Genomic DNA, 11674 nt, shown 5'->3' on the forward strand with positions numbered 1-11674 from the left:
GCATGGGATCCTCTATATAGAACTGCCTTCAGAAAAGGTTGCAAGGCACACCTATTCTGGCTGGTTTTGGATTTGGCTGGTTATATGTTGTATAGGGTGGATTCTGAGAGCCATAGTTAGCCATCCTTAGAGCAGACTCTTTGAAATCCATGGAATTAACTCAGGCCACGCTGGTTTCAGCGGTCTATTCCAAGCACAGCTAACAGTGCAATCCTAACCATGTCTACCCAGAACTCCTACTGAATTCAATGGGCTTACTCTCTGGTAAAATGGGTTAGGATTGCAGCCTTAGTCTGGATCCAACCTATTGCTTTTATATTGTCTTCGAGGGGGTGGGGTGGATTTTTTGGTTATTTTAAAACTTTAAAAGGTAATACACTTAAGAGCTCTGACCAGTTTTTAAACATATTTTTAAAATACTGAATGTAAGTAAAATGTACCACAGTTCAAGCTATCATACCTGCTGCCTGATCAAAGTGTCCCGAGGGCCAGTGGCGTAGCGTGGGTTCTCAGCACCCGGGGCAAGGCAAGTAATTTGCGCCCCCTAACCCGGGGCAAGGCAAGTAATTTGCGCCCCCTAACCCGTGGATTTTAGCACTCGAGTCTCTTCCGCACCCCCTCCAGATGTTGCGCCAGGTGCAGCAGGCCCCCCTGCACCCCCCACGCTACGCCACTGCTCCCACCACAAGTCTTCAGGACAGCCATCCGAAGGCTGGCGCGGGGAGAAGGTCTCTCCGCCCCACCGCCAGGCTTCGGAGCAGCCTTCCGAAGGCTGGCGCGGGGAGAAGGTCTCTCCGCCCCACCGCCAGGCTTCGGAGCATCCTTCCGAAGGCTGGCGCGGGGAGAAGGTCTCTCCGCCCCACCGCCAGGCTTCGGAGCAGCCATCCGAAGGCTGGCGCGGGGAGAAGGTCTCTCCACCCCACCGCCAGGCTTCGGAGGAGCCTTCCGAAGGCTGGCGGTGGGGCGGAGAAACCTCCTCCCACCGCCAGGCTTCGGAGCAGCCTTCCGAAGGCTGGCGGTGGGGCGGAGAGCCCTCCTCCCGCCCCCAGCCTTCGGAGCAGCCTTCCGAAGCCTGGCGGCGGGAGGAGGTCTCTCCGCCCCACCGCCAGGCTTCGGAGCAGCCTTCCGAAGGCTGGCGCGGGGAGAAGGTCTCTCCGCCTCACCGCCAGGCTTCGGAGCAGCCTTCCGAAGGCTGGCGCGGGGAGGAGGTCTCTCCGCCCCACCGCCAGCCTTCGGAGGAGGTCCGAGGACAGTGGGGTTCCTGCTTCCTCCAGGAGGGCCGGCCAAATGCGCCCCCCCCAAATGTTGCGCCCGGTGCGGCCGGCACCCCTGGCACCCCCCACGCTACGCCACTGCCGAGGGCTGCTTGTGATTACCTAGTGGCCGTGGTAAAGGAGGAGTTCTGCACATGCCTAGATGAAAACCCCAGTTTTCCCTGTTTCTCTTTAATTTTGCAGAGTCCTTTGTCACTCCATGTTAAAATCCGGGGTAAATCATACTGCATGCACATGAGGTTGCAAAATAGGAGACATAATAAAAAAAAGCGATATTGGAAGACACGTGTCTGCAATAGGCAAACACGGGGTAAGTTTATTTTTTCTCTCCCCCCCCCCATTTGCAGCATGGGGAAACGGGCCCCACCCCACAAGTATGGAAAAGATTTTCTCAAAGCAGGAACACGCGCTCTGTTGAAAACAAGAACCCGTGGAGGTTCCTGTGTTTGAACGCAAGGATCTGTGCGTTGCCTATGATGGTGATGGTTTTCATGCAGAAAATCAGTGAAAAGGAAAGGAAGGAAGGAAGAAAAGCACACTGTTGGCATGCCGGCGTCAAAAATAAAACCACTGGTGAAGTTCTGTCAGTCAGATATTTCAGCAGTGCCACTTAATTTGGCTGCTGCGGGGCAAGAAGTGGGACAGAGGCGGGCGCAACTGGCACTACCTTTTCGGCACCTTGGAGAGCTCCCCGGGCACGTAGCTGCGCGCGCACTCTGAAGCGCAAGCAGCGGGGGCAGAAAGGCAGCGCTGTATATGAATGACTGCACCGGAGCGGAAGGCAGCACTCGGGCGGCAGTTGCGGCCAGATCAGAAGGATCCGGAGAGGCTCCGCTTCCAAAGACCAGCGAGACGCCGTGCCCAATCCGAAACCCGATTCCTATCCCAGCTCCTTCTGTGCAGCCGGCAAGAGGCATCCGACAGGGTTGCTTTCTGGAGATCACCCAAGAAAGTCAGAGCAGCGACTGGGTCACTTTGCAGCGAATGCATTTTGGGGGGGTCTGTCTGCCCACCGCCTTTGGATCTGAAAAGCTCCTTTTGCAACCGCCTTTGGATCGGTGCTGGTGGTTTGGCAACGCGATCCCTCCTGCCACCTCGTCCATGTGAGTTTAGCAGAAGGGAGACCCGGCCGGCAGCGCCCCTTCCTCCTTGTGAAAAGTTCTCTGCAGGATCCTCGCCCGGGACTTTTTTGGAGCCGCCCTCGTTGCCTTCCAGCTCGGTCGGTGGGGTAGAGGCGGGCCGAAGCTCCCGTCTGCCATGGGATGATGGATGCCCCGTGTGACTACAGCTACTGCTCCCTGGCCGCCAGCATGAAGGACGTGGAGCCCGGAGACTCGCTGGGCTCCTTCTTCTCCAGCTTCCTCGAGGAGAGGCTGTCGAGCAACCGGAGCAACGCGTCCCTACAGGAGCTCTGGAGGAGCCTAGTCCACCTGGAGCGAGCCGATGGGCCGCAAGGCAGCGGCTCGCTTGTCCTGAGGGTCTTTATCTCCACCATCTACTCCGTGGTGTGTGCCCTGGGGCTAGTGGGGAACCTCCTCGTGCTCTACCTGATGAAAAGCAAGCAAGGCTGGAACAAGTCCTCCATCAACCTCTTTGTGACCTGCCTGGCCGCCACGGACTTCCAGTTTGTGCTGACCCTGCCCTTCTGGGCGGTGGAGAATGCTCTGGACTTCACCTGGCTCTTTGGCAACGCCATGTGCAAGATCCTCTCCTACGTGACCACGGTGAGCATGTACGCCAGCGTCTTCTTCCTCACAGCCATGAGCGTGGCCCGCTACCACTCAGTGGCCTCCGCCCTGAAGAGCAAAAGGCCTGGCGGACTTTGTGGGGGATGCACTTCGGCCAAGTGGCTGTGCGTCCTCATCTGGCTGGTGGCCATCCTGGCTTCCCTGCCCACTGGCATCTACTCCACCACCTCCACCATCTACACAGAGGAGGAGTTCTGTCTGGTCAAGTTCCCCGACAGCCAAGGCAACAATACCCCCTTCTGGCTGGGGTTGTACCATGCCCAGAAGGTGCTGCTGGGCTTCCTCTTGCCCTTGGGCATCATCACCCTCTGTTATTTGTTGCTGGTGCGCTTCATCAGCGACAGGCACATGGGCGCCAGCTCCTGCGGTCCCAGCACCAAGCGCCGGTCCAAGGTGACGAAATCGGTGACCATTGTGGTGCTCTCCTTCTTCCTTTGCTGGCTTCCCAACCAGGCGCTCACCATCTGGGGCATTTTCATCAAGCTCAACGTGCTGCCCTTCAGCAATGCCTACTTCTTCTCCCAGACCTACCTGTTCCCCGTCACCATCTGCCTGGCCTACTCCAACAGCTGCCTCAACCCCATCTTCTACTGCCTGATGCGCAGGGAGTTCCGCAAGGCCCTCAAGAAGCTGCTGTGGAGGATCACTTCGCCTTCGCTCACGGCCATGCGCCCCTTCACTGCCACCACCAAGCCCGAGCATGAGGAGCAAGCCTTGCACACCTTGATGCCCATTGACCCCAGAGCTGTTTCTGCTGCTCCAGCTGCTCCTGCAGCAGTCAGCTTGCCTGACATCATCTCATATCCCCCCGGGGTGGTGGTCTACAGTAGCCGCTCTGACTTCTTGCCCACCACCACCTCGGCTGAACTGCATTTATAAGCTTAAGGGTTCTGAGTGAGACAGTGATGTTTCCAATCTCCAGGGTCAACAAGTCAGGGTCTGTGTTGGAGCGCACCCCATCTTGGTGGAGTGGGGGAGCCAAGCAATGTGCTCCTTGGATTGTTCCATTCCCAAAGGGGGGAGGGAAATGTGTAAAAAAGGTATGGTTCAGTCCAGTCAAAGGTGACTATGGGGTTGCGGCGCTCATCTCACTTTCAGGCCGAGGGAGCCGGCATTAGTCTACAGACAGTTTTCCGGGCCATGTGGCCAGCATGACTAAACTGCTTCTGGTGCAACGGAACACCGTGATGGAAACCAGAGTGCACGGAAACACCATTTACCTTCCTGCTGCAGCAGTACCTATTTATCTACTTGCACTGGTGTGCTTTCGAACGGCTAGTTTGGCAGGAGCTGGGACAGAGCAACGGGAACTCACCCCGTCATGCTGATTCGAACCGCCGACCTTCTGATCGGCAACCCCAAGAGGTTTAGACCACAGCGCCACTCGCATCCCATAGGAAATGTGTGTAGGGCTGTTCCATAATTCAGGGAATGGGACCATAGGGAGCTGAGTCAGACTAGTGGTCCATCTGTCTCAGTATTGTCTCTGCTGATGGGCAGCATTTATCCAGGGCTGCAGACGACATTCCCTGCCCTGCCTGGAGACTGAACCAGGGACTTTCTATATGCAAGGCAGATGCTCTCCCACCCTTTCCCCAAATAAAGGTGTGTATGTGTGGCATTTAGGAAATCAGGGCCAGCCCAATACAGTTTGCTGCAGGGTGCAAAGGACAAGATCCTTCATCCCAACCCCTAGTTCTATATACTGAACGTGGCCAGATTGGCAGTTGAATTTTACTTCAGCGCCGGTGATGATGGGATAGTGGTCTTCACCACAATAGACTAGCTAGCTTAAGGGGTGCACTCTTCTGTCCTCCAGCAACCACACCTGGGGCAGCTGCTTCACTCTGCCTAATGGAAGAGCCGGCTCTGTAGTAGTGCTTCCCCATGACTGCAGAAGGAGTTGTCTTAGGTTAGTGAGTTTCTGGACTGGTCCAGGGGAAGCAAGGTATGTAAATCCATTCCTGGGGACTTTCTGGTTTATCAGGAAGATGGAGTTCCTGCACCTTATGGGAGAGGGATTTGGCTGGCTATTACATCTTGTTGGGGGGTGAGAGACTTGTCTATAGAGGAAGGGCCCTCAGAGGGTTCAGTTCCTGTGGAGATGAAACAAGGTTTCTCAGGGACTTCTCCAGGGGTGGGGGACTGATGTTCTAAGTATGTTCCATGTTCTGAGTGCCCATACTGGGATCTGTGTTCTTCTTAAGGGGGCGGTTGAAGGTGAGAGGGAAAGAAATAACAGGTCTGTGGCATATCTTGCTCTAATCCTGGTGTGAACCTTTGATTCAAAGGGAGAGGGAACAAGAGGAAGCTGGCTTGTCGTTTCGGATGCATCTGATGAATTAACCTTAGTCCATTCATATGCTTAACCAGTGCAGTTGTGTTGCAGGTGCCACAAGTTTCTTTTCTGGTGTGTATTTGTTCTGGTTTTTTTGCTGCAACAGACTAATATGGCTGTTCTCCTGGAAATGGCTCCTCCTGGAAGTATAGCACAAACATACCCTTTTTTCTGAGAGATGATTCAGTTTGCGAACTAGCAGAGGATATCTGGGATTTCAAAAGAGCATGATAAAAAATTAAAGCTGTGCTGCCAAGGTGGGTGGTTGAGACCAGATGGTGGTGCAAACTCATTTTGTGAGGAAGGTTGTAAAAGATCCAGGAGCTGACATACAACAGGCTTTTCCTGCCAAGTCTGGATTCCAGAACAGGAAAAAGCTCCTTTGAGGGCAGCATCCTGGTTCCAACAGTGGCAAGGAACATGTTCCATAAGAGGCAAAACCACTTTCCTGCTGTTTGCTACCAGTGTTTGGAATTTGGTGGTGCACTGCCACTGCACATGGAAGTTCTATTTGGCTGTAATGACTAATCATGTTGGTTGAGCTGCCCTTCATGGAAATGTTTAACATTTGAAGTGATTGCCCTTTTCTTGACCACCTTCTGGAAAGATTCTCTCTCCAGTATACCTGGTGGCAAAATTTCTACCCAAGACTAATTTACTACTTAAAAGTCTTGGACTTCACACTTGAACCATAGGTGACCAGATTTCCTCCTTCTCCTGACTCCCTGTTTTCAAAACCTCAGCTCTTACATTCTTTGCCACCATTTACCCCCATGCAGAGAGATAATTCTCTCCAATTTTGATTTCTATGGAATGCTCCATTCTCCATGGCTACTACTGTAGCAACACCATGTTCACACACAAGGGCTGGGATTGCACCAAAGACTGCTTGTTGCAATGTTGGAGCACGTGATTCCTGGAAATTAATGTGTACTAAAAACCTGGGATGATGTTCTGGGTCTGGGGGGAAAGGATGTTTCAAGGCAAAATGTTTTGTATTAAAAAATTTCTGTATTGAAAGTATGAACCTTGTTATCTGTAGATTATTAAACCACCATATGCATATTACATGGAGCATTCTTATTACTTCATAAAGCCTTGTCTGCAGCCAAGCATTGCCTGGAAAGAATCAATCCCTCTGCTCAGCGGAAAGACACTTAAACTTCAAGTATCTCTCTTGTGTTGATGCATGTGCCTTTGTGTACATAACTGACTGTTCTAGAATTCTCAGATGCTTGTGTTGTCCATTTGAATTTCAAAAACCAAACACACGAACCTGGCAAGCATTCTCCTACTGCAAACACCTAACATTTCATTAACTCTGCTTAGTTGCAAAGCTGAGCATGCCTCTTTGGTTTCAAGAGTACACATCGACTTTCTTAAACAAGAAAAAAATAGAAAATGGGGAGAGGTGAATGGTTGGTTCTCCTTTTGCTCCCCAGCAACAGAGGTATTATGTGCGTGTCAGGCAAATTTCTCTCCTCCGCTGTCCACTAGATCTATGCTACCATCACATTAGCACAAACAGAAGAGTCTACGGCTCTTTCAGTCACCTGCCTTCAAGTGTCATAACTGCAAAGAACATTTCTACCCCATTGGCAAATACGATGCAAGCATTGTTACTTTGGGCTGCAGACCAAAGCAAACCTCTCGAAAGGAATGCAGAATCCTGTCTTGTAACCAAGTCCATCTAGCACAGGATTCCCTCCACTTGCTGGCAACAGCTCTTTGGGGTTTCAGATGGGATGTTTTTGCAGCCCTACCTTGAAATGCCCAGGGATTGAAATGGGAACCCTTTGTATCCAAAGTATGTGCTGTACCACTGAGTTATGGCTCTGGTAACCTAGCCTCTGCCATAGATGCATTAGATGGCCATAAGTAAGCCATTTTCCTTCCTTCTCCCACATTGCATGCAATATGAATGGGTAGTATTCCACTAACGAGTCCCATTGGTGCAAGGATTTCCACTTGTGCAATGAGACTTTCCTCTCTCTCATAGAATCTTAGAATTGGAAGAGTCATCTAGTCCAGCCCCCTACAATGCAGGAATCTTTTGCCCAACGTGGGGCTCAAACTCACAACCCTGAGAGTAAGAGTCTCATGCTCTACCAAGTGAACTATCCCAGCTCAGTTCTCCTTCGTCTGCATGCATCCTTCTCAAATCTGAGGCAGCCCCTTGAATAGATTTTGGGGGGCATGTTGGCCAGGGGAAAGAGAAGGGGAGAAGATTCTGTTGCCCAAGCAGAAACGCTTGCACTATGGAATAATTGCCTTAGCAATTTGATTCCCCCCATTATGTCCCAACTTACAGGGTTGTAGCAAGGATCACAATGTATAGGAAGTGCTTGAAACAATTCCAAGCACTAAATATATGCTATGTAATTTTGGGGGGAATATTCACCTAGCAACAGAGTTGAATTGCTATGGATGTGTCTATTGCTCACCCACTGACTCAGCTGACATCGACCAGTTATTGTCAAAGTTAGATTCTGGGCTTAATTATCTCATTTGGAAGTGGGTGGGTGGGCTCCAGACTAAGTAGTCTTCTGGAGGGTAATGTGTTTTCATATGTTTTCATTTGCTTCAAAATGTGATAAGACAGATGTGCTGTTTTGGGGGGGCTCCTACTCAAGGACCCTTGCACATCTGTCCCAAAGTCCTGCCCTAATAGCACTCCCATTCAAAGTCCTGACAGAATGCTATCATTCTTCATTTCCCACCACATTCAAACTCCTATATCTCCCTCCCTAACCCTACCACAGGGACGTGGGTGGTGCTGTGGGTTAAACCACAGAGCCTAGGACTTGCCAGTCAGAAGGTCAGCGGTTCGAATCCCCACAATAGGGTGAGCTCCCGTTGTTCGGTCCCAGCTCCTGCCAACCTAGCAGTTCGAAAGCACTTCAAAGTGCAAGTAGATAAATAGGTACCGCTCCAGCGGGAAGGTAAACGGCGTTTCCGTGCGCTGCTCTGGTTCGCCAGAAGCGGCTTAGTCATGCTGGCCACATGACCTGGAAGCTGTACGCCGGCTCCCTCGGCCAATAAAGCGAGATGAGCGCCGCAACCCCAGAGTCGGCCACGACTGGACCTAATGGTCAGGGGTCCCTTTACCTTTAATCCTACCACCTTCCTGCTTCCTGTCCTCTTTTCCCCAGCTCCTCTTTTCTGCCCCTGCTCTCTTTCCACCACCGTCCACATCCTTCAAGTCCCCTTGGCATCCTCACAGTTGCCCCTTCTCTTGACTTGCTACCTCCAGAAGTCCCTTCTTCTGCTACTCCCAGGTCCACTAGGTTGGGAAAAGGCTGTAGCTCAGTGGTAGAAAATCTCCTTTGCATGCAGGTAGTCCCAGGTTCAGTCCCCGGCATCTCCAGGTAGGGCTGAGACAAAATCTTGCCTGAGACCCTGGAGAGCTGCTTCCAGCCAGTGAAGACAGTTCTGAACAAGATGGTCTGGCTTGAGATAAGGCAGCTTCCTGCTCACACCCCTCGGAGTGGTTTAGCTGGTGGCAGGCAAAGGAAGATACTTCTCTGTACTGGAAGATAAATATTATATAGTATAGATATAGATGTTGTTGCTTGAGTGACCGATAATCTAAACTGGGGGTGGGGGAAACCTGTGACCCTCCAGATGTGATTGGACTCCAAATGTCATCAACCCCAGCCAGCATGGCCAGTGGTCAGAGATAACATCTGGAGGGCCATGGCAAATCCATTTTTGGTCTAAAGCGGTGTTTTTGGACTACAGTTCCCCTCATCCCTGACCACTAGTCTTGCTAGCTAGGGATGATGGGATTTCTAGTCCAAAAACATCTGGATACCTAAGCTTAGGAAAACCCTGGTCAAAAATATGAACAGCCAGAATCTAGATATAGGTTGACTGCACCAAGCACACTTTGCTGTTAGATATAATCACCAGCCCTTTTTTCATTTCTGCTTTTCCACAAATCGCTTCAGTAGGTGCTGAAATGGGAGCTGAATTATACTGTTCCTGGAAGGCTTAAAATAATTGTCACTTGAGTGCAATTGCTGAATGCCTATCATTTTTCAAAAGCTGAAGGGTGGCGGGGGTGGGGGCGAGTTAGTATGTATGGACAAAAATAAAATGAAATAAAAATCCTGTCGCAGTAGATTGCTTTTGGTGGGAGGACTGGCATTTAATTTAGTAGTAGGCATTTTTACATTTTAGGTCATGTTTTTTCAGAAGGGAAGCCTGTGTGTTTTGGGATAGACTGTCAAGAGCATTTTTAGAGAGAAACTTTTTTCAAAGATGTTGAAAGGAGTGTGAGGTTTCTAGCATTAGGGAGTAGTTCTGAATGTGGAGAAAAGCAACTGAAGCCAATTCAGTTCCCACTAGGGAGTCAGGATTCAGACTCCCTGCCTTGGATCTGTTCTTATACTATCACTTCCAGTCTGTGGTTTAATACATCACGACAGAGGTTCATTTGGATCCAGAGAGCTACCAAGCTGCCCTAATCTTAAGGGTGTATGAGGTAACTGTACTGACCTAATGATGAAGGATTGCTCTCTGCACATGGTCAGAAACATTCTACGTTATTTCTGCATTCTCTTGAGTGGCTGAGTCCTAACAGCCAAAACAGTTTTCAGGCCAAAGGTCCAGTGAGTCCTATCTTGATGGAAGCCCTGTCACTTTGTGGGTGTGTTGTGGTATGTGTCAAAAATTTGATCAATATAGGCATCTTCCAAGACATCACCAAGAGACTGTTTATATGTATTGGTCAATGTGCGACATTCACCAGTAAATGTCTAATCTGACTGAATGCCTTCAGCAAATGTCCAAATGCAATACCTTTTCTATACCACAGATGTAAATGTGCCCCATTTACATCTCCCTCCACCCCAAGGAAAGCCCTCATGACAAAAAAAGTTCTGATCTTTTCCACCTGGTCTGTTTAAATCTTTAAAATGGCTAGAAAACCTCAACATTCACAAGATTTCCCCACACTTCCCTTTTCCTGAGGTGATTTCAAAGCTTGACTTGAACTGGAGACTTCCAGGGTTACACTTTTTAAGGCAAAGACAGAAATAATATGGGTAGCTCATGACTGAAGTTTTAAAAATAAATGTACATTAAAATTAAAGCAGGCATGTGGGGATGTTCTACTTTTTATCAGAGCAGTTGTGCTAAGGGAGAGGGTGTTTAACTCTTTCTGATATAAGTTATCATCCATTGTGCCTATATTTTTTTCCTAGGAGGGCAAATAACGATAGCTGGGGTGTGGTGCATGGAAAGAATGACAAAACCCTTTCTCACCATTGCTGCTCAAGTGAAAACAAGGGCCCCAGCTTTATAAAATACCAAATAAATAAATAAATTGGACGATCCATTCAGAGATCTCTAGCATCAGAACTGTTTTAGCCCTTTGCCGTCACATCCTAAACCAGTAAGCCACACCCCAAGTGTGGAAACAGCACAACCATTTTCCAGGGTCCACATGGCATTGTTAGCATCAAAATGCCAGCCCAGTGGTTCCCGAACCCGCCCCCCCCAAAACCCCCACTTTAAAATGGCTGAGGATCTTGGTGAACCATTTAATGATTTTTCTGTCTGTTGTAGCAACAGCAATGTGCTGTGCTAGATGCTGTGGGATTTTTAATTGTATCGTCGTTGCTTCCTTTATTTCTTATCTATTGTCTTTTATTGAATTCCATAGAACTCAAATTGTATTACAAGAAAATGCGATATAAGAAATAAGAAGCAAGTAAAATTCGATTAAAAACCCCTTATGGATATGTAACACGATGGATGTGACAACTCACATGTTCAACCACAAATCCACAGATATGCCACGGACCACAGGTTGGGACGCCCCTCTGCTAGTCCACATTTCTCCCTGTTTGTGAAATCTGAACTTTTCCCTATTCTTGTGAGGAATCCTATTTGGAATAAGGGAACTACCCTTAAAAAAAGGGAAACGTTGACAGCTATGAATCTGAACAACCCATTTGAATTATTAAGCTCCCTTTTGGACGAGAGCCCGGATATGCACTCTGATTCTGAAAAGTGAAAAACACACTAGCTGAACTCTAGGATTTTTGTTTGCTTAAAAAGAAGAAGACTATGCATGGAGGGAATTAGTTTGAGGTCTGCAGTCCTCATCACAGAAATAGCACACGTGATTCTCTGAGAAGGGATGCCCTTTAAACCAGTTTAAGTCCACAGTGTAGACCTGCCTAAACTGGGTGGGACAACTAGTGGCCTCAAACATTCCCAGAAAACACCCAAAGCGAAAACTTGCTACAGAAATAACTAGGGTGCGAACAGCAACAAGAGAACAACCGTGTTTCTCCCTTTGTCAA

At 49.5% G+C, this 11674-nt stretch overlaps 1 protein-coding gene across 1 annotated transcript; it reads left to right on the top strand.

Annotated features, from left to right (window-relative positions):
- The first annotated feature begins 1742 nt into the window (after nucleotides 1-1742).
- Nucleotides 1743-6406, top strand: RXFP3 (relaxin family peptide receptor 3). The gene has a single exon (XM_080973798.1). The coding sequence runs from the start codon at nucleotides 2537-2539 to the stop codon at nucleotides 3899-3901; it is 1365 nt and encodes a 454-aa protein (XP_080829924.1). The 5' UTR covers nucleotides 1743-2536; the 3' UTR covers nucleotides 3902-6406.
- The last annotated feature ends 5268 nt before the right edge of the window (nucleotides 6407-11674 follow it).

The sequence above is a fragment of the Podarcis pityusensis genome (assembly GCF_964106645.2).
Source record: "Podarcis pityusensis genome assembly, chromosome: 11".
NCBI classification, from domain to species: domain Eukaryota; kingdom Metazoa; phylum Chordata; class Lepidosauria; order Squamata; family Lacertidae; genus Podarcis; species Podarcis pityusensis.